The sequence below is a fragment of the Rhipicephalus microplus genome, chromosome X, assembly GCF_043290135.1.
Source record: "Rhipicephalus microplus isolate Deutch F79 chromosome X, USDA_Rmic, whole genome shotgun sequence".
NCBI classification, from domain to species: Eukaryota; Metazoa; Arthropoda; class Arachnida; order Ixodida; family Ixodidae; genus Rhipicephalus; species Rhipicephalus microplus.
Genome location: NC_134710.1, coordinates 404802409 through 404826747, shown reverse-complemented (window position 1 = coordinate 404826747; position 24339 = coordinate 404802409). Strand labels below are relative to the sequence as shown.

The following is a 24339-nucleotide window of genomic DNA, read 5'->3' as shown; positions in this document are numbered from 1 at the left end:
CCGTCCATCTGCTAGCCCTTAGGCATCCCCACTACACTAGGTGCCAAAGTGTACTCCAGCAGACAGACGGCCCTGCCGAGATTATCGAGCTTTCAACCGAGCGACCACGCCAGACCGTTATCTGCTACCACATATTCACGATGTCATGGCCAACCTGCACAGTGCAACACTTTTCTCCAATACTAACCTCGTACCTGCCTACCATTGAATTACCATGGCCCCAGAAGACGACCTAAAGACTGCGATAACAATGCCATTCAGCCTGTTCAAGTTCTTTCATATGCCGTTCAGCTTGCAAAACTCCTGACAGTCAATCTAGAGCTTTATTAATGGCATTTATTTGCACGGCCTCGACTTCTGTCATGCATACTTTGCTAATCTACTCATCACAAGCAGCTCACCAGAAGAGCGTGAGGAGGATCTGCGATCTGTGTTTCAGTGCCCGGAAGAGCATGGAATACTGGTGAACACAGACAAGTCTGAGTTAGGGGTGCAGGAGCTGTCGCTTTTTGGCCATCATCTCATACTGTGGAATTAAACCTCATCTAGACAAGGTTAAAGGAGTCGAGCAGGTTTAGCTTTCTAGTGGGTCAGCTTGCAATTTTCCGTGGATACTATAAACTAACACCGTGACTTAATTGCATTAAAGATGTAGTACTGGCTGTAACACTGCAACATGTTTAGGAAAAGGTTACCCTTTCCTCACACTATAGTATTTACTGTAAAGGAATATAAAATCAAAATGGGCCACGAATACTTCTGTGGTTTTTTTTTTGGCACGATATAAAAACCTCTGAAACATATGCATCACATTTCACTGAAAACCATTTTCCCAGGAGATGAATGGTGCACAGGCTGGCAAATTTGATGTGCATTTGCATATTTTATTGAAAGTTCAAATAAATACAACTAGGTACATTCAATGCGAAGTGCACCGCTTCTGCTGATAATATATAAAATACTAACACATTCATCCGATAAGATGCAAATGAGATTTCACACCTCAAGTTAATAAGAAAGAAAAAGAACAGACTAGAAACTATAAAAATCATGGTTGGATCATGATGAAGCTGCGAGGAACTTCTCCCAATCTGCTGGTGAACAAAGATAGGGGAGATGAATATTCCACAGGACTGGTATGCACACTTGGCTTATCATGCTTAATAACACAATACACACAATCAGAACAAAGTGGCAAGAACTGAACGATGTGAATTTCTTTCTCTGGTGAAGATTAGCCTGCTTGTCTTCTGAACTGCCATAACACCCAGCTATGCAACATCATTACGCTTTAGAGACTATGTGCAACGTATTAGTTTAGATATGGCAGAAATAAAATGTGTGCAAATGTTCATGCAACAGCCCTTCACAACTAGTGCATGACTTCACAGCACTCAGATGACAGAATGTTGGATACACAAGGCAAGGAATGCGGTAGCATTCTTCATATGTTGCCTAAACATAAGGAATCGTCCTCACCAGTAATGGCATAGTACACCCATTTTTATTTTTGACAAGAGCATCAATTTATGCAGTTTGACAACAAGCTTTCCCTGTTATTCCAATGCCTACTTTTTGAACTTTCTGCCCAACTCCACCTGTGATAAGTGTGTAGTGTGATATTTGAAAAAAATTACTATTCTGTGTGTCATGTGTATTTATTTAAAAAATTACGATCGAGTGACTAGACACTAAGCAGAATCACCCAAAACAAGTTATTCCCTATTGCCCTTAAAAAAATGGGAACCTCGGGTGCTTGAGGCTTCACACCCGCGGCAGTGTCATTGAAGGATATGAAGGAGCTGGAGCCCCTTCAAAATTTCAACCCCCCTTGTCCTCCCAAAAGTAAGAATAGTCAAAATACAATGCTCAAGTTCCCAGCCTCCCTGCCCTCATAAAAAAAACTCGCTTGTTGTGGGTGCCCTCCTAGTAAAGAAATCCTGGTGCAGCCCCTGCTTGACACATGCTGCTCTATATGCCATAAGTACCTTAGGACACCAAGAAATATCCAAAAATTTAATGTAGCCCAGGCTGTTTTGTTGGTTCCCATGTCTGGCATAAAAACATGTTCAAGAGCCCTTGAAAAATTCAAGCAACGTCCACAACAACAGAGACATAAAAAAATTTGGTGCACACGAAAAATACAGTAAAGTGTGTAGATTTCCCATTGTCAAATTATTCTTTCACTGATATTACACAACCTAATGTCTACACGTACACCTAACAATATTACTGGGAAATAAACACGACAGAAGTACCATCAAGACCAATGCTTTAGCAAGGTTTTCTTGTATTTAAAAGTACCTTAGGTATTATATGCCCACCCATCTTTGTCATCTACCATTGCCTACTTCAGAAACAATGTGACAGATGTTTTTTTCCAGAGAAATGTGCAATCATTCCAATTACATCAGTGCACTAAAACCAGTTGTACAAAAAACGAAAAACACGAAAGGTTTCTATGTTCTTACATACTGCACAGCAAGTCCTCACCGGCTTGTTTGTTTTGAGTATTTTCGGTCAATTCAGACACTTGAATCTTGCATATATAAAGAGTCTGTTCCAAGCTTGATCTTGAGTCAATTTCTAAGGCTGTCACTGGCTTTGAGTGGAACCCATACAATAGCAAGAAGTTCAAAAACATTACAGATGAGCAATGCAGGCTTTCTCTCATTCACCAAAGTGATGACAGTGGATGTGACATGATCCCTCACCGAAGCACAGCATTTCTGAACTATATATTATGAAACAGTTCTCTCTAGTATTCTATCATGTTTCAACTACCTAGTAGAACACCTCAATTGTGCCAATCGAAAAGAAAAAGGGCAGTTCTACAAGTCAATATGTAGTCCCGGGACAGTGCAAGAGGGCTGATAGCAAACATAATTGAACTGCTTTAATGAATAAAGGTAGAATAAAGGCTACAAGTATATAATATCCTGTATCAGTATTTTTTAAACACCCAAAGAACTGTCTCAGGCATCTAAGTGACTAGCTCTATCGCTGATACATTTGAAGCCAATGACATTTAATTTTAATGCATTTACAACGAGGGTGGAAAGGGGGCCGTATTCTGAAATTACCTAATTTGGAACACATTTTCAGTCATACATTTTTCCTAAATGCAAGTGAACTTTTTCGCCTCTCCAGTATAAGTTCGTGATGTGATTGTGTGCATTTGAAAAGTGCGCTACGCCATCAGCCTAACCAAAGAAGACGACGAGGATGACGCTCGGTTACAGCAAGTGTGCGTGTAGAGATTTGAAACCAGTAAAGTGCCTCCACAGAGATTTAGGACAGCCACGGGAGAACAACGGCGAAGCCAGGCAGACGTGGCTGAGTCGGGACCGAGTGAAGAAGGTGGCCAGGGCGCGGGAGAGGCGGCCAGTAGAGCACCTGCATCAAGGTTGCTGCGGGCTCCCACCTGGACACAGAGCTGCTTTGTTGCCTGACGTGGGGCCAGGCTTGTTCTGATTTTCTGGCGTTGGCCAAAAAACGTTTCCTGCTTCGCATGCGAGCTCCGATGCAAAGCTACGGCTGCCCAATGCCGAAAGGTCACTGATCTCAACTAGCCTGGCTCTTCCTTCTCTACCAGTCAACGATGTGAGCATCTCGATCGCATCACCACCGTCACCATTTGCGTCATTGCGTCGATACCTCCGTAGCAGAGACTCCGCTGTAAGCACCATGTCCTGCTACGAGGGGATATGGGTTCTTTTCTGCTGAACATTTATTTCGACGCACTGTTTGTGTATTTAGCCATTTGTTTTTGATTGATTGATTAATATGTGGGGTTTATTGTCTCAAAACCACCATATGATTATGAGAGACACCGTAGTGGAGGGCTCCGGAAATTTCGACCACCTGGGCTTCTTTAACATGCACCCAAATCTGAGCACACGGGCTTACAGCGTTTCCGCCTCCATCGGAAGCCATTTGTTCTTCCTGTTAACTTCTTTCTAGTTTTGCATGCTGTGTTTTTTGTCTGTTATTTATATTTTAAGGGTTTCTGGAATAAATTGAGTGTTGGGAATTCGGTGTTCGGTGCAAACAAATGGTCTCGTCGGCTCATTTCTCGATGACGGTTATGTCATCAGTTTTTGGTCTACACGAACCTATACAGGAGCTTGCCCATTAAATAGCCTTGTGACAAACTTAAAGTATGCTACTAAAGTGGTTCTTCTGCATTTCATAAATGCAAAGTACACCTAATATAAAGACTTTCGGTATAATTAAACATATCATTAAATATCAGTTATAACAAAGTAATTGAAGAATAGTCTTGTAGTAGATATAGTTAGGAATATACCTTTATGATGAATTTTGGCTACAATAAACATATGTTCTTCTTAGACGTACTTTTGTTATAATGAGGCTGGAGTGTAAATGACTTGCATAAAAGGACATTCTATAGAACACTTAAAATACGCACTCAATTTCTTTGGAAGAATTATACAAACCAACCAGGCTTTGAATTGAAGACAGGTTAACTTAAACGCCATACAAAGCAGTAATTAAATTTACTGTATATTTTACTCCCTGTAACATCCTTTTATGACATGATAATAAACTGATTGATTGAAGCAGTAAGGGAAACTAGCAGAGCCATTGGGTGCCGCTCTTCAGAAGTTATGCGAACACCTTATGTTGCAAGCTTTTGATACACAGATTGCTTGCCTTGAAAATTCTGGCTTTCTGAGTGAAGTGATTTGCTCCGTATCGTAAAAACTTATATCAAAGATCAAGAAGTTTCATCATTATGACTCTAGTGCCCCAAAGGTTAGCAAGAAAAAGAGGCATGCAGTTATTTCCTACACACCCAGAACTGCGCATGGTTTGAAAAGCATTGGTGCTCATTATGGTGTAAATGTGTTGTTCTCAGCACACAATAAAGTGGGTAATGTGCGTGCCTTGGTGGATAGAGCGTTGTGTCAGCAGCCAGGGAAAGGGAAAAAATGTGTCTCCAATCATGTCCACAAATATGTGCCTTGTGCTACTGACGTAGTTTATGGCTTTCCACTATCTTGCAGCTTAGTTTGAACGTGGGCATGCACACGGGCATGTGGTGGCATCCCATGGCAGCCACCACGGTAACTACAGAACCTGCGATGCTCAAATGGGTCAGCCACCATAAACATAGGTATATGACCCAGAAATTTTACTACAAGGCATCATTTGTAACGAGAAGAGGGGGTGATTTCTACCCGACTAAAAATTAGTGGTAAATTCTAGGCCATGTGCCCTGCTATATCATTCGGCTCACGTGTTCTCTGGAGCCTTGACTGCCGATCGGCAGAGTTTTCTGACATTGTTCAAAAAGTATTACAGGACCCCTTAGTATATATTTTCTTTCCTCAAGTATTTCCAATACGCTAAAGATTGTGGCTTTCATCCGCCAAGTGTTGTCATCTGCCAAGTTATTCTAGCTATCAACAAGTCAGCTGTTTGGGACTACTATACCAGCCAGCCCAGACAAGGATTGGTGAGGACTTCAAAAGGCCATGTTGAAAAGAAAAATACTGGTCAGAGATTGTTTTAGGTCCAATATTTTTACCTGGCATTAGAGCATAATATTGAAAGGGTGTTTATTTAATTTTTTAATGTCAGAAACAGATTAGGGTGCAGTCTCCAATTTGTGGGTGTTTTAAGTTTGCAAATAATTTGTACATAACTTTCAGTGCCAATTAACACCATCTGACATGCACATTTAGCAATATTGAAGATGTCACACAAGCCTGAAAGTCTGAAAAATTAACGGCAAATACTTCTAGACTTGCTCGATTTTTTAATATGGCACTAGGACTTTTCCTGTACAAGACTAGTGTGCATTCCACCAAATTCATGAATGTAATATGAAAACACACACAGAGATTCTTCAGCGAAAGAAATCACAATTGTCATAATAAAAAGGCAAACACCTAGTAAATAAGTGCTACCTGTAATATCTTACCACAAAAAACAAAATCAATGATTGACATGAACATGCTGTAGTAGATGAAAAAAAGACACGTTATTAAACTAAATTATATATCATGCATATAATAAAGTAATAAACTTGATTATAAAGTACAACTAATTAAGTTAAACTAACTATCAATCACTACTCCTAGTTTATGTATGAACAACTCTAATATAAAAGCAATATTCAGTTACACACCCTGATCCCGACAAAAGAGACGGGTTTGAACGCAAACTTCTAATGTTCAGGCTTTAAAAGCAGATTTAAAATAACACTACAGCAGTCTGCTTGGGCCTGAGCACAAACTTGATAGCATGTATACGTGCACGATTGAGATCCAACTGTACAAGTCTCTCGTATGTAGATTTAGAAGACAAGATCAAACCTCTTCACAAGCCTGTTATAAGCATACTCGCTGCTTTTGCTGTATGCCTGTCCAAGCACACTTTGAATAGTTTCTTAGAGCCGTAACATCTTAAAATTTTATGGGGGCACACTTCGTATACAAACTAAGCAGGAACCATTGAAACAGTACAGAAATGTTGCGTTTTTTAAATGAGTTCAAAAACTTTAGGAACATAAAAATACACATGTGACTGGTGCGACAGTTGTTCAGTTAACCCCTTCTACACCTTGCGGTTATTCTGAACCCTTCAAAACAAATGAATTTCAAAATTTTAGCAGTTATAATTACAGGCATTTTACATCCTAAAACCACGCAATGATTATGGGAAAGGGTGTAGTTCAGGGCTCCAGTAATTTTGACTGTCTGGTGCTCCTTAACATGCACTGACATCACAGTGTACACGGGCCTCTACCATTTCACCTCCATCAAAGTGCAACTGCCTCGACCGGCATCGAACCCGCGACTATTTGGTTAGTAGCCGAGCACCCTAACCACTACACCACTAAGACAGATTGCTTTTTAACTTTTGGACCTTTATCATCATGTTTCGATGTCGCACCATAAACAAACTCCTTAATTCCTGCTTTCGCTGCCCATTGAGACGTGTGCTGCCATCTAACAAAGCACAGCAAACCACTAAAAGAAAAACGAACGATCTTGCCCATAAAAAAAACGTGCCTTTGAATTATTTATATTTTCGCTCCCTAAAACACGGAGACACGCGAACAAGAGTTTTGTCACAAAGTAAAATTTTACATATGCCTTTTCTTTCTTTGTGTAAACCACTTTTTACTCAGTCAAATGAACATCAACAAACATGCAGAAAAAAATCAATGCCTAATTGATTGTGAAATTATGCAAAATGGTGCATAAATTCATCCAATGTTGCTAAATGTCAATAGAAAGGATGCCCTAACATTACAAACATTGTTGAAGTCTGACGCTTGTAGAAAACCTGTGAAGACCACCAAGGATGAGGCAAAATCAAAAACTCTCCACCTCATGCGAGATGAAAATGCCGACTGCGTGCATTCACTTGTGCTCAGTGACTGCAAAATGATTGTTAGAATCACACCAGAACTGCCTGGCTAAAGAACAGCATCAATTAATCAAATTTTTTATTACATATTTATGAAGAGAAGTCTTCACTACAACAGAGCAGAAACTGAGAAACGTGACAAAGAGTCTTCACTACGATGGAGCAAAAACTGAGCAAAAGTCGTAACAAAATAAAAAATGCAAACTAAATTGAAAAACTTCAGATAATAGCAGTTAACCCTTGCATAGGGGCACAAGTGATAAACTTCGGTTTATGGGTACGTCATCAACTGAACAAGTGAAAAAAAAATAGCCAAGAAGAAGAAAAACATGGAAACACAACACAAAATTAGATTTATGATGATTGCATTTTTCTAATGCCATAAAAAAGTGATGATGATGCTGTGGTACAGTGGTTGGTTCCCTCAGCTATGGAGCTGTGGCAGTGAGATAGAAATTGCACATGGAATAGTCTATTTTGCAGTTGTAGCTGAAGAACACAATCTCAATGCCGCCTTCTCTATTGAGACCCAGAAACATCCAGAAGACTATGTGTTCTGCATTTCACAGAAGTTGTTTAAAAAAGCACTAGGCCATAGAACCACTTTAATGCTCTCGTGCCTCCTGTGCTTAGGTTCCACAAGTTTTTTAGCATCCTCAGTAAACTCTCCTAGAATTATTCTTCCAAGAGTGATTTCAGTAATTAGAGGAAAAGTGGTGGACAATGTACTTATGCTGAATTATGACAATAATAATATTTGGAGTGAAGAAGTAGAAAAGGGCTCGTTTTCTTTTTTGTCAGACACAATATGAATGAGAACGGACAGTGATGCGAAGAAGAGTATAGAGAATGTTGTTAGTAGTGCTAATGTAAATCTGAAGAAGAAAAAGTGGACGAAAAGATAGGTAGCCGCTGGCAGCGATAGGGCCTGAAAACATTAAATAACGTGTCCAATGCTTCACGGACTGAGCTACAACGGTGGTCATCTCCAATGCACTTTACAGGGTATATATGTTGGCATCAGTGCACGTTAGTTATCATTAATGATAATTGTAGGGGTTTTACGTTCTAAAGCCACAATGTGATTACGAGAGATGCTGTACTGGAGGGTTCTGGAAATTTTTACCATCCGGTGTTCTTTAAAATGTACCTAAATTTAAGCACACGGGCTTCTAGCATTTTACTTCCATTGAAATTCGGCCCCCACAAGTGGCATTCCATCCTGCATCCTTAAAGCCAATAGTCGAGCCCCATAACCACAGCTCCGGCATGGCGGAACCACAGTGCTGAAGTGTGGCAGCTTCGGCTAGTTCGTATGACATGATGATAGTTGTAGCGCGAGAACAGATCGATGACACAGAGACCAAAAGGACACGAAGGACACATAGAAGGACAAGAAAGACACGAGCCACATAGAAGGACACGAAGGACACAAAGTGCTCGTGTCCTTCGTGTCCTTGTCTCTGTCTCGTTGTTCTGTTCTCGCGCTATAACTATCGTCACAGTGCTGAATTATGAAAATTGACTATTCTGATTTATTTGAAAGTTGGGTTGATTTATTGATTGATTGATATGTGGGCTTTAACACCCCTGAAACCGCCATATAATTATGAGACGCCGTAGTGGAGGGCTCTGGAGATTTTCACCACCTGGGGTTTTTTAATGCGCCCCCAAATCTGAGCACACGAGCCTACAGCATTTTCGCTTCCCTTGAAAATGCAGCCGCCACAGCCAGGATTCGATCCTGCAACCTGCGGGTCAGCAACCGAGTATGTTAGGCACTATACCACCGCAGCAGGGCTATTTGAAAGTTGGTGAGATGCTTTTTTCATTATTTAAACAAAAAAAAAACTAGCAGCATGAGGATTTGAGACAAAGCTCACGAAAAAACATAGAAAAAAAGTGCAATGTTAAGTAGTGAAAATGAAAGTATGTACAATTTAGTTTGGATATAAAATTTCGTAAAACTGGAACTTTACTCCCTCATATCAAAACATGCCTATATTAGAATTCCACATTTAATGCAGCATTTAGTCACCAATTACTCTTTGTTTTTTTTACAAGCAAGGGGCTGTAAAGAATGCCTGCATAATAAAGTAGTACAAAAAACCTGATTCTAACAATAAAAATTGCTTAACTCGGATCTGACGACCTGAATTTAATGCCAATTTGACCAATTTCTTCTCAGAGCAGCTGTGTGACATGCAGTAAGCCGAAAGACACAACTCTGATACACAGAGCGTATCGAATTTGTATTGGTGCAAGTGAAGCTTTAATGCTCCTGCTCCAGTCATAGCTCGTCAACATAATTATAGGAATCACCCAGAGGTTGTACATCCACCAAACTTATCGCAACATTCACCAAACTGAGCCACTGCTGTCCACATAGTCCATTGAACAAAGCATTGACACCGGTAGAAAGTAGCAAAAAATAAAGTTTTTTCAAACTGCATAATAAACTTCAATGATAGCAACTATGTTCATCCCTATGATAACTCTCTTTTTTTGTAAAATCACAAGAGTGCATTTTGTCTAAATATACCTGAACACACCAAATTTCAGTTGCCCTCAAGAATTGTTTCAGTGAAGTCTGGTCAGTTGGTTTTACTACTGATGGTTCACATGACTTATGGTGTTGGTAGCAGGATTGTGGTTTCAAGAAGCTGTGAAAAACCAGTTGACTCTTTGAATACATAACTTCTCACAGGAGTGATGCATACACCGAAAATGCTTATTTGTAGTACAAGCCTCTGTTTATTGCAATGGCTTTTGCTAGCAGTTTGTCCTTTTTTATGGCAAGTCCAAAATATACTTCCCTCAACTTCCAAACTTACGAAGAGCAAGCTCTGTAGTATCTGAAACAAGCAACAATTTTCTATCAGTGACTGAGAGAGCCTGCACTCAAGAAGCAGGGTTGCAGTTAAGTAACATGCTCTCTCTGGCCACCGATGATAACTCGTAGCCAAACGAACAAACAAAAAACCTCAAAACATATGCACATAAAATAGTGAACTATACTGCATAGAGTGTAAAATAAGATGCACCGATACATGTGCCTCACCACTGCACTCGCTCGTTCGTGTGCCAAAGAAAAAACAACACATAATTCAACAATTTGGCCACGCATCTGTGCTAGTTGCAATTTATTGCTATGGCCTTGTTTTGCAGCAGCAGTAAACTTTCATTGTCTTGTTTGTGATTTTACATGCTTAAGTAAATTGAGATTAAAAATACACGATGTTTATGAATGCTAAGTTATAGTTATAAATAGTTAGGTACACTTTTCATTGTCCTAAGGGTACCCTTGCTCTCCTTTACACAGTCAAACATCGCTACAACGAACGCTGCTTCAACGAAATTTCCGCTACAACGAAAAACTCCCGATTCCCAGTCAGCAGTTTATACAAGTCTATGCATAAATATTGTAGCCCCAACGAACACATTTTCTTTGATCGTCCCGCCTTCAACAAAATTTTATGATGCGAATCCAGGTTCATATACTTATTGCTATGCAGCAAACCCAATCTTTAACATTTCGATGCATTTTCAGAGCCTGAAAATGCGACAACAAAGTTTCAAACACGCGTTGGCACCACCAGAAACTGCCGCTATACCGCCGCTGTTCAGCCAGCATGGGCACCGCCACTTCTCGATAGTGATGGCAATGAATTAACTGCCTTGCTTTTGTTTTGCCACTGGCTTGCTTTCGAGCCGCAGATGATCCGAAGCTGAAGCTCAGTCGCTCAGTCCATGGTTTCCTTCTCGCAGCTGCTGGGTGCAACCACGGCACGATGCCTTTTTCAATTCTGATGCTTATCATCATGTTCGCGCTTGGTCAGTGTGGTAACTAATCAGAGCTGCTGTTCTTCTGCATTATCAAAAAAATCAACTAGCCGTGAGTGATGGATGATGAGAATGCCATAGAATAATGCAAAACTTGCCACTCCACAATACCCTGCCTCTATCTCGGTGTTGTCGGATACTTTTGACGGTGGACAGCTGCTGCTGTTAACGTGTTATTGGAACTGTTTGGTTCGCCCATGAAAGCGATTTTAGGCATTGTTTCAGCGCGATTTTCACCATGGCCTCGCTATGCATGGGCGAGAATCACATCGAGATGCTGCTGGGAAAGAATAGGAAGCAGGGGACATTTTTCGAATTTTGAGAATAAACGTTCCTTTGTTTTGCTAGCTCAGATCACCGATATTTTTTTCGATTTCCCTACAACGAGATTTTCGCTTCAACGAAATTTTTTCCGCGCCCCGTCAGTTTCGTTGTAGCGGGGTTCAACTGTATTAGCATTGCCAATCCTGTCATTCTTGTGTCTTTTCTGACATTTATCAGAAAGCAGGCGCAGTTGTGCATTTCTTTGGCTGCCCTCACTCACTGATCATGAGTTTGTTTTCCTGGATAATACCCGAGACCGCCACTTACAAGTCTTCATTGAATATGTCATCATTTTTTGTTCTCGTAACTGCTGGTGTATTTATTTTTATGGTCTCTTCAATGAACATTCCGTTGAACGACAGCACTAACTCGTATGGTCTCCTCTTTTGTCCATGTCCTACTGTTCACCATGAACATAATCCAACTCGCCTATTTTCTGCCCTTGTACACTGGAATATTGAGAATTTTGTGATACTATAGAAATTTACTATTTTGAGGTTTAGCTGTAGATTTAGCTGCACTCATGAATAACAAGATAAGGTGGAAAGTATCCAGGATGGAGCTGTAACAATACAATCTGCTTATCATAATGCTAATAAAGTTCATCATAAATTACATACTGCTATGCATGCTCCTTGATTTTAGAAATTTTCACTAAGTGAAGTATTATATCAGCCAATATATACTAACTATTATGCATGACTGATTGATTGATTTGTGGGGTTTAACGTCCCAAAACTACTATTTGATTATGAGAGACGCCGTAGTGGAGGGCTCAGGAAATTTCAACCACCTGGGGTTCTTTAACGTGCGCCCAAATCTGAGCACACGGGCCTACAACATTTCCGCCTCCATCGGAAATTATTATGCATGACAATTGCTAGAAGTGAAAATGACAATAAACAGTACTATATTAGGGTACATTGGAAAGAAATGTCGTGTGTCACTCCCCGAACACTTTTTTTGTCAAGACAGTCATTCTTGTACTTTTCTGCATGGCATCAGTCACAAAAGAATGCAGCCAAAGCAGTGACTCCCATCAGTTTGTTGAAATTTGAATATAGTGCAAAAATCTTTGGTCTCAAGCAGATGACTTAAAAAATTCACGCACACACAAGAAGGGCAAAAGTAGCATGCAACAGAAACAAAAAAAAAAGACGTTTCAGATAGATCAAGCAAAAACAACATATCTCATTATAAATACATATGAGATACGAGTGCATAAGGACCAACATGAGCATTACTTCATCTGTGACGTAGAAAAGGTTGAACATATAATGTAAAACACTAACTCAGCTAAACATGAACAATATATACTCTCTTGAACAGGAACCCACAGTGACAGGAGGTGTAGAAATCTCCAAACACACAAAAATACAGACATATAAAAGCAAATGGCACGAATGCTTGCTATGTTATGTGTTGGGGCCATGACCCTGCAGTAACACTTAGCCTAACACATTTGGTGTTCTAAGAAAAAGTCACAACCACAGCAGCATTCTGAAAAACAAACAGCCAGCATGGGAAGGGTGAGCAGAACATTAGGCCTAGTAATTGTGCTGCTTTCATTTCAATTAGGCATTTCTGCAACCATTGCAGATAAAATAAACTCGCATTGCAAGGACAATTTTTGGTCTGGTGCACATTATCAGAAAAAACAAATGACAGCTATGACATGAAATTCTATATCAAAACTGGTGTAGGTTGCATAAAGTGACCTGAGTGACTGGTGCAAATGTCAAACACCAAACCAGAATACCGCTTATTTGTTTTCCATGAACATTACCATAGGCTTAAAAGTGCTGTCCACAAATCTTGCCCAAAGACATATTAGTGACGTACACGTGAAAAGAGAAAGTAGAAACTTAGCACAACTGTTTTTCATGGCTCTATCACTCTCCATAATTATGAATTAGCATGTGTATATTGAATTATGATAAATCCAACACATTACCTGCCTATGTTTACTTGAGCAAAGACAGTGAGAGCGTGCAAAAGTGCATGCCCAATGCACTATGACTTTACCCCATTACAGGGAATACATTTTGTTTAACACCTCATCATTAATTACTCAGGGATAATCAATTTCCACATAAGCTGCTATATTTGAAACATATTACTACTTTTGATAGCACAATGTTTTGATAATATGAACACATATAAGTCACAATTACGGCATATTGAGATGGTATTTAAGTTGCCCACACATGTGCATGAACCTGTTTTTATACAGAAACATAAATGTAAAGTGGGAAATGTCGACAGCTAATAAATAAACGTATAGTTGAGATGCTCATATAGGAACTTCTCTTTGGTTGGTGAATGCTGCTTAAAAAAAAGGAATAAAAAAGGGTGAGCCAACAGTGACTGAAGAGACCACTAAAAAGTTGCAGCTTTTTTACATACAATCTATAAAAAAATGATACCCTGACGCTGTCTCTAATTTCCAGTTAGTAACTGTCCTTTTTAGCGTCAACAGTGCTAGAACAGTCTCACACAAAAACAGTGGTTTTTGTGTATGTGTGATTACACATCCACTCTAGCCACATTGACCGAATTCCCATGCATGCACCCATGCATGCACACAAGCACACTTGTAAAAAAAAACATTGACTGCATTATGCAGCGAGGCCCCAACTTCCTATCCTTTCAATCAAATCTGTCCTGGCTAGCATTGTCTTTAAACAGTGAACCAAGAACAATGCCCGAAAGGCAAAATGAAACAGTGCTATGCTAGAAATGAAGAAGCAACATGTGTGGGGTGAAGTCTCTTCAGGACAGCACTTAAATTTAAGATAGTTGATGCCCTGATGCACGTGGTTTACACGGTTAGCCGTGTTTTAGACACACAGCACAGTGACATGATAGGAAGATAGAGGCAGCATGACATGCTTCTCTCTAATTTGACATCACACATGTTCAGTTGTTATAGAAAATTTTTATGAAATTTCTACTACAAAAAAGCTAATACCATCTTTATGACATTTATTTCAATACCTTGCTATTGCTGTAAGTGATTTGCCCTTTCAGTCAGAAATGCACATTTAGTTTTTTTGTTGCCGCATTATAGGTCGCTAACTTGATTCTAGATATGATGGTAAAAAAAAAAAAACTTCGTGTAGTTGTTCTCACTCATACACACTGAAGTGAGAAATGAGTGAATAAGTTTGAAAGCAAACTTGACATTTGAGTCTCCCAGAGAGCAGCAATGCTATTTAAATATAGATCTAGGATGCTTGAAAGTAACGCTCCATGGCTAGACGACAGCATAGCAAATCAGTTCTGTTCAATGGAAACATACAAAGAGGAAAAATAATGAAGCGACCTGACCATAAGAGGAAGTTTCAGTGACCTTCAGCTTTGCACTGTTAATTTTGCTCAGCTAATTATTGCTTATCATGACTAACTCATAAAAAGCCAGTTTTCAAGAAATTGACATGAGGTTTACTTGGAAGCTTCACGCTGTCTTCAAGTAAATACCGATTTGACTTCAGATGATGAGAGCAGTATAAAATAACTAACCCTTTGCCACAGTTTGTTGCAATACAAAGGAGAAGTTATTTCACAAGACGACAACAGACTACAAGACGTTCATCCAATCATTCTGCTGTTGCCACGTACACTATGCTAGCATGTAGTGAGACTGCTCTTTTCTGCCAAGGCCGCTAAAGATATATAAATTGAAAAAGTTAATAAAAAATGGCAAACAAGCAAAAAAAATTGCAGCTACCCCGTATATTTTGAAAATCAAAATATATCATGTCCATAGACATGTGGCTATAAGTTCGAAATCTAGTCTGTGAAGAAGAAATTAAAACTTTTGAGAGCTCCTGCACAAACAAGGCTTTCGAAGGTGTGTGAACACACTGTCAGATACCTTGGCTTTCTTTGCATTAAAATAGCAGCCTTATTTTCTTCAAACTAGAGGCTGCACTGTACTTACTTGAAGCTAAATGAATACAGTCCCCTCACACATCATCTTCAGCCAAGAATGCCACTTATGCAAACTGTGTTTTTGTTAAAATTGTAGTTTACAGAGTCATCACCGGCGAATGCTTGGCTTTGTAGACACAGCGATGCCAGACACCCTCTGCGGTGGCCTAGGATCTGACCCGGAGACTGCCCTGCCCTGGAGGTGCATAGCTGGGGCAGAGACACCGGGAATTCTCACGACCATTGTGGGGCCACCTGTGCCGGGAGACCTACTAGTCATGTGTGTAGATCTGGATGCCAAAGCGGACGATGGGCTCTTTGCAGACGATGGTGGCAGTGGACCGTGCAGAGACGCAGCTCGAGAATGAGCAGTCAATAGACCGCTACTAGATTTTGCCCTTGCCTCGGAAGTGGAGGCAGTGCGGCGTCGGTGTGGCAGGTTCCCGGAGGCTGCTCCAGAAGCAGATGCTGTAGCACCACCTCGTAGAGCGGGGGGTCTCGTGTAGGGGACAACGTCAGGATCAGGGCCCCGTTTCTGTTTGCGAAGCTTGCGTGACAATTCGCGTTCCAGCAGCTCAGCCTCCTGCAGCCGTCGTAACTCAGGTTTAGCAATTTCAGCTCTTACTTGTAGCAAACCTGTAACATGCTTCGTACTTTTACCAGAAAAAGTAGCTATGCTACATTTCTCGGCCACCTATAGTCGCTCACTTGAGACAGAGTTTAGCGGTGCTGCTCAGCCTGCTATATATTTGTATGAATGCTGATGTGTTTTGAAGTACATGCAACGTATCCCAGATCAGCAAAAGTTGTCTCTTTTGCATCACTTCTTTATATAAAGATGAACTGAAGTTCTAAGCAAGTGGTGACGCGTCGATAAAGGCGCTGAGAGAGAGAGCGTACTTATACCTAAAGAGCGAAATATGAACCTAAGTATACTTTAGCCAGCTACAATGCAATGGGTAAAGGAAAAGACAGAAAAAAAATGTATGTAGGAAATGCAATGAAGATAATGATACAGCATCAATAGCGAAAGATCATTTTTGTATACTGAAAGTGAGTAAGCTTGTGTGATTATTAAATTTTTCTTTAGAATATTTGACAGAATATTCTTGTATTCAATATACACTTCAGCTTGAATACAAGTATTTGAAACAGATGAATATTTATTTAAAAAATTAGAGCTATTCGAAGAGTAAAATTTCGAATGCAAAGCAAAGTCGAATATTAAAGTGTGAGTGTGAATCGAATAAAATATTTTTGAATAGTTGTCCAAGATTTGTTGAATATATTTTGAATACTTGGAACAAAAATTACAGGAGAAAGGTTGCACAGGACCCCTAAGAACATTCTTACAGGATATAAACATAGAATTGTACGTTTTGGCTAGGTTGTCAAAAGGCTGGAAGGAAGGTGTTTCCAGTTGTTTCATCAAGAATGAGAAAATGGAAAGACCAAATTGTAATTATTTACATATTTTTATTTAACCAATCAGGTGTCAAAACAGCGCACACGTGAAAGGAAAAGAAGCTGTTTTCTCCACCTCTTCCTACTTCTGCGGAGGCACAACTGATTTCGAGGACAAAGGCGCTATCCCTTTGAATTTGGAGTTCCTAATCTGCCACATAGATATCAACATATAAGAACACCTGTTTTTTTTGGGTGCTAGGTATCTTTGGAGCGATTTTCTGAACTCTATGCCCAAGTTTCAGGTCCAAACAACTTTAAGTCAACCCCTCGCTATGCCACGTCTATCATCTCTATGTCAGAACCAAATTTTTTTTGGTTTTTTTAGTCAAACGTGTGATCACAATAGAGTCCAAAAGGTAGCTTTGCCACAATACGAAAGTGTAATGGGGTGAAGCATATATAAGAAAAAAAAAAAATCTGAGGGGATTATTGCCAATGAGATGTTGACCGTGTTCAGCTTGAGAAAGTTCGAATACTTTGAATGATAACATTCCAGTGTGAATTGGATCAAATTGCAAACACTACTAAAAATCTGTGGAAGTTCAAATACTCGCACACCACTAAAAATATATATATATATATAATTGAAAGTATTTCAGACAGAGAGTCATACCACATTGGTCATACAAAAGTCAAGCTAAAGCTAAAGACAAGTTCACTTCAACTAGCTATAGTCTCCCCACCAGGATTATGATTAAAGTGATGGCTGTGAAAATGGCTTTCAGGTTATTCAACAGATGCTCAATCAAGGTACCAAGACAGTTTCTTAGCCTACCTAAAAAACAATTCAACCATACCAAATAGATTTATGTGAAATTTGTACTAAACCAAAGTTTTGGAGACTGACACTCCATGACCAGGAGTGAGACGGCCGAGACTAAATTGGGAGCAGTTCTTGGAGCAGCAAAATTTCAATTTTAATGCAGGAGAACCTTGCTACGGAGCAGTTTGCGGCATTTAATATGTCGTCCTGGGAGCTTTAAAATACAAATTTTGTCAACGTGGGGGCACTAGTGCATAATTTAATTGGCTTATCATACAAATAAGACCGAAACAGATTTTGAAGGAAGTTTTCAAAGAGATTATCCCCAAGTATGAACTGCACTACCTTTTTACATACCACGTGACCTATCTAGCCCTCCTAACTAACATGTGGAACAGTAATTCAAGAATAAAAAAGGATTTGTGGAAAGTAATTCAAGAATAAAAAAGGTTTTGTTGAAAAATAGGTTCCCCGGAAATATTTAAAAAGAAAACCACATCACACTAAAAAAGAAATTTAAAAATTATTATTATACAAAAATCTTAATAATTTAAAAGTGGTCCTTCGCTTAAAGAAAAGCCCGACATGATAGCATCAAGAGCTCTTAACAGACAACAAAAGCGGGCTGCATCGCGACTCGCGGCCACCTCATGTGAGATCCCCTTGAAGAGTCTAGCGTGAGATCGAAGAAACCTTGCCGCACCGACTATCTCGTAAAGGGCGTGTGAATGGCACTTGATGATAAGCAAATAAGCAAATGGTACTGATAATGCCTATCCACGCGTGCAACTACACGTTCTTAATATGACACACGTTTGCCAGTTCTATTTTTTTGATATCATAAGTCATCACCATCGGTGTAGAACTCCCGATTGACTTGCGATTGGCACCCACGCCGCGACTCGTGTAAAGCTCTCGCACCGCAGGTAGCAAGCTCGTATCCATGCAAACAAACCGCTAAACGTACAGAGGCCAGTTTTATTGCAAAAAAAGAAAACCGAGTCAAACTGCGGAACAGCTGCTGACTGGAACACCGATCGAACATAAAGCGAAGCCTAAAAGCTCATGTAGCCCAGAGCCGGCACACAGCGGTGCTTCTTAAGTGCTCGTCGTGAGTTTCGATTACAAAACGAAGCAGTGGCAAATCACTATTCATAAAAACTGTGCCACGTGGTTGCCGACGCATCATGAGTCACGAACAAAACATGAAGGTGCCGGTTAATATAGCCTAATATGTTTTGAACGCTCATACTGTCACCACGGCTTCGCACATAACCAAATATTTCTCTCTGTCTACAAACACCGATGTGCAGATTTCACGAGCGATGACTTTTTTAAATGCAATGAGAACTCGATTGTCTAAATAAATTAGTAGCTAATGGGCGTAAACCGAGAATGAGTTGCACATGTTCTATTGCTCAAAGAATACATTTTGAAAACCATGTGCATGCGCCAGGGCATCGTGGAGAGGTGTTGCATGCAGAAAAATGACTCCATGTTTACAGTTACTCCCTCATGCAAATGCACACGCGTAGGGGAACGCACATAGCAGCGTCGACATGAAAACTGCAGCGACCGAAGGAACGCGCTATGCACAACAAAAAACCTGAAAGTCAACTCCGCTACGCTTGCCACTCGTCTCTGTGGTTTTGCGGGCTCATACATATTTACAGCAGTTTGGAAGAGATTATGGCGGCACCATGCATGGGAGCCTTCCACTCCGAAAAGGTGCAAAGTAAAAAAAAAGACATGATTGGGTGCGTCTTACTAGTCAACTCGGCCTTTTTTCCCTACAGAAGCCGAGATTGACGTCAAAATTCAAGCTTTCTAGGCTGTTTTGGAGTAGTTAAATTAATTTTCGCAATTTCTGTGCTTTTGAAGCAGCTTGGCACAAGAAAACAAAAATGTATAAAAAATGCGCAATGTGCACAGCTGTCTCACTCCTGTGTGACCCAGATCTGGTTGAGCTTAACTAAACGCACAGATGTGTGGCAGACAACAGCTAGAAATTCGCCCCTTATTGGTAATTGGGTTAAACTGAGTGCCACACAAGCAGTGAGCATTCCAACCAAATTTATCAGTGCACTCAGTGGATGGAACAAACGTCAAGTTTCTGACGTGCATAGATAAAAAGCACGAAGAATTGGCCCACTCATAACAGTTTGATAATGTGTGGACAAACATGAAATGCATCTGTGACTTCAACCGTCCTGATATTTCAAGTAGACAAACAACCATAAAGTGAAAAAAAAAAGAACCATAAATAAATCCTCCTTCCTGCTGACCTTATAAAACATACAGAACTCACATTTTTCAATAAAAACATACAATAACACTAAAAAAACTCATTTCTAGCTGAGATGAAAAAATTTTTTCTTTAAAGTAAATGCCCTTTTCCAATTCGCTTTGAACACGTGCTTAGGCTTTATGCAGTTTTATGACTGTTAGAATAATTTTCTTAGTAACTCTAATTATGACTTTTCACTTTTACTTTACTTTATATAGAAAATAATTTATATTTATGCAAGCCTAATGAAAACAATTTAGCCCCAAAACAAGTAATTTTTTTTTCAATCTAAGCATTAATGACCACAGACCTGAAGACAGTGGCTGACTAGGTTAGACTCCGCATCAATCTCAGCCACAAAGTCCGGCGAGGCATCAGGCGAAGGCTCGCCTGTTGCACCAGAGGAATTGTCGCAAGCATCATCTTCCTCTTCTCGATTTGCACCACCATTGCCCATAAGATTATTGTTGTTGCTAGCAATGCCCAAAGAGCTTCCACGTTGAAGGCTGTGGTGTGAATCAGGTGGTCTCACTACTTCTGCCACTGCAGTGCCATCATCCACGGCAGCCGTGGCGGGCGGCATGTCGCTCTTGATGGTGAATGGAGGCACGCGCACAACCTGTCCTGAGCATCGATGAAGAGGCCGACCTGAGTCAACTTTGGACTGGACCTGCCGCAGGCTCTGGAAGTATTGAGTCGGTGGCCGGGACTGCGGGTTAGCCCAAACTGTTAAAGGAATCGGCGAGCTTGAGCTAACATCATTGCCTCTTTCGCCAGTAATGCCGCCGTTAATTGGGGAGCTGTGGGCAACAGGAGCAGCCCACGTTGCCACTGACTTTGGCCTTGCACCTGCCACGAGTGAGAAAGTCGAGGGAAAAGGAAAAGAAGAGAGAAACACTCATGAGTGGGCCTTCAAGGAAACACTCATATGGCTTCATTTGGAATGAGAAGCAATTGCAACAAGATGACTTTTCCACTACTATATCTTTCTGCTAAACGAATTTTTTTTTTCACAGAAGAATAGAAAGCTAAGAAACTTGGTGGGGATTCGCGATACGTGGAAACGCAAGTATTTCAACATGGACAAAACAGAGAAGAATACAACAAGAACACTTACTATTAGACGAAATTTTGAACAGTAGTGGAAAATAAGGAAGAGTAACAAAGCACAAGATTAGGGAAAGCTACAACCACCCATCCGTTGTTGGCAAGTAGCTGCCTACAAATATTCATTATGAAAGATAACCAAAGCTTTACAAGGTATATGTATTCATTCCTATGCCTGTATAGTAAACTAGTTCTCAGTGTACTAAGCGATAATCATAACATTGTAGTATTGCATATATGTCACAATGAAGTCTTAAGCCTTCACTTTCAGCCCTTAGCTTTCTGAGCCAGCTCAGATCTCCTTCCACCAGCACGACCTAACAAGGCAACGGAGAGCACAAGACAGAGAATTTTTCTCGTAAAGTGAATCAAACTTTTTTTTTTAAGAAGTGATACTTCATTCACTGATGAAATAGCAAGTTTTTAGCACATTTGTTTTAACCAATCTACAAGAATTTTTTTAGTGTATATCACTTGAGAATTAAATCAATTCTAAATTTCAGTTTTTTAAGGTACAATCTACATCTAAAGGCTGCTCAGAGTACCAAGTGTCTCATTAACTGCTTTCGTGAAGTTAACTTCACGAGCCCCTTAACCCACCACATTAAAATTTTTAGTTCTATACAGAGACTATAAAACACAACCTAGTAAGGGCTTCACAGCATCAGTTTTTAGGGGCAAGGCTTTTTAGGGTTGAGTCATGTCCGCCATTGTTCCTCAATGACTATGGCACTAAAGAACAAAAGCCCGCTCCAGACCACACATTCGCCATCACGGCACAGCACATGCAAGGTACTCACTAAACATCATGACAATAATAATGAAGCACCCACTATGCCATTAATCACTTTACTGATAAGCGCAGGTACCTGCTACACATCTGTAAGGCATTAGGTGTATTTTGTGAAGTGGCTGATGACGAAAAATATGCATCTTCCAGACAACACATTCTCTTTCTGCCACAGGTGAAAATGAATGTGAACGTGCTCTTGCCCGTGAAGCATGCTTCCTGTGCTATCAGTGGTACGGGAACGTTGGCAAGCCGATACGGAGGCGGCGAAGGCTTGCGCAGCTGCAGCAAAATGGCAGCGTCGGCAAGCCATGTATAGACCTTGTCTTTGCGAAGTTCAGCTTACATCACAACCAAGAACTCTTGGCTCTTCATTTCACTGATCATAAGGCAGTTTTAATGAACAGAAAACGAAGAAGAAGAAGAAGATGTATCTATGTATGGGGAATTCACGGTTACCTGAATAATCTCCCAGAGCTTCACCCACTCATCATCATTCCCTTCCTCAATATGCTGCGATTTGTAAAAATGGTTCATAATTTTAACAGACCAAAAAAAATTAAATGTTGCATCAGCATTCCACTTTGATGTGAGCTTTGAAAAAATTCCGGGGTTCTATGTACAAAAGCCAGAATACAATATCAAGGCATGCTGTATTGGAGATATAAGTTTAATTTTGACCGCATGGTCTTCCTTAAGTACACGTGCATTTTCCCATTTCAGCATTGTTCAAATTTGGCCACCGCGGCCAAGAATCAAAACCATGCCCTAATGCATAGCAGCACAATGACAGAGCTGCTAGCTACACACACCAAGGCATGCCTAGAAGAGAGCTTCATTGTCAACAAGAATGCTCTCTTCTTCACCTGAACCAGTGTCAACAAATGACCATTTCTTCCTTGCCTTCTTCCATACTGGAGCTGATGGACTGCACCATCTTTTACACCCCATGAGCACGCTTCCTTTTTTTTTCATTCCCACCTTCCTCTTTTCACTGTGCGGCCCACTTCCAATGACAGTTTTATGTGAGCCCGTTGAATTACTGCTACACTCAAACCTCGATATAAAGAACCAGGATAGAACGAAACATCAGTTATAACAATGTAAATGAACAATAGTCATGCAATAGCTGTAATGTTAGCAATATACCTTTTGTAACGAGTTTTGGGTTGTAACAAAGTTATTTTCAAGTAATATGCAAATTTGCTATAATGGCATCTGAGTGTATTGCAATATCTGAGAAGTCTGAGGGGCACTGGAGCAGCACTATCGCCATGGCTCGTAATTCCTGCTTTTGTCCAGCGCAGGCTGCCATCGTATTCCTGCTGGCACTATCAACGGACACCCTCACTGACTTGCAATGCATTTCTCCAGATCTACTTGACGTAAGCTCTGCCTGCATTACTGTTGATAAAAGTTTTCCTGGTGTGGCGTCTTCAAAAAGATTCGTCTTCTATTCAACAGCCGTATCGACCAGTGCATCAACCACCAAAGCGTACTTAAGTCTTCCCTGCAAACTTCAGTGGGCATTAGAGCAGCACTGTTGGCATGGCTCGTAATCTCTGCTTTTGTCCTGCACAGGCTGCCATTATATTCCTGCTGGAACTGTCAACGAACACCGTCACTGACTTGGAATGGGCTTCTCCGCATCTATCTGACGTAAGCTGTCTCTGCATCGCTGCGGACAAAGATTTTCTTGCTGTGACGCATTCAGAAAGACTCGTCTTGCATTCAACAGCAGTATCGACCAGTGCATCAACCACCAAGGCTACTTAAGTGTCTTCCCTGCAAACTTCATCTTCAGTGGGCATTGGAGAAGCCCTGACAGCATGGCTCGTAATCCCTGTTTTTGTCCTGCGCAGGCTGCCATCGTATTCCTGCTGGCACTATCAAGGGACACCTTCACTGACTTGGAATGCGTTTCTGCACATCTACCTGACGCAAGCTGTGCCTGCATCGCTGTAAACGAAGATTTTCCTGCTGTGGTGTCTTCAGAAAAACTCATCTTCCATTCAACAGCCGTATCAACCAGTGTATCAACCACCAAGCCATACTTAAGTGTTTTCCCTGCGAACTTTACCTTCAGGGGGAATTGGAGCAGCACTTACACCATGGCTTGTAATCCCGGCTTTTGTCCTACGCAGGCTGCCATCGTATTCCTGCTGGCACTATCCAGGAAAACCCTCACCGACTTGGAATAGTTTTCTGAACATCTACCTGATGCAAGCCGTGCCTGCATCACTGTGGACGAAGATTTTACTGCTGTGGGGTCTTCAGAAAGACCCGTCTTCTATTCAACAGCTGTACTCGCTAGTGCGTCAGACACCAAGGCGTAATTAGGCGTCTTCCCTGCAAACTTCACCTTCAGTGGGCATTGAAGCAGCACTATCGGCATGGCTCGTAATCCCTGCTTTTGTCCTG

At 40.7% G+C, this 24339-nt stretch overlaps 1 protein-coding gene across 1 annotated transcript in view; it reads right to left on the bottom strand.

The window, feature by feature from the left end:
• Positions 1 to 863: 863 nt before the first annotated feature.
• The window catches only part of LOC119160953 (uncharacterized), a 270658-nt gene continuing 247182 nt past the window's right edge, over positions 864 to 24339 (bottom strand). Inside the window, exons 16-17 of the mRNA XM_075880196.1 lie at positions 20332 to 20870; positions 864 to 16087 (exon numbers count right to left, since the gene is read on the bottom strand). Coding sequence (XP_075736311.1) covers positions 15614 to 16087; positions 20332 to 20870 — 1013 coding nt within the window. The 3' untranslated portion in view covers positions 864 to 15613. The remainder of the gene's footprint in view (positions 16088 to 20331; positions 20871 to 24339) is intronic.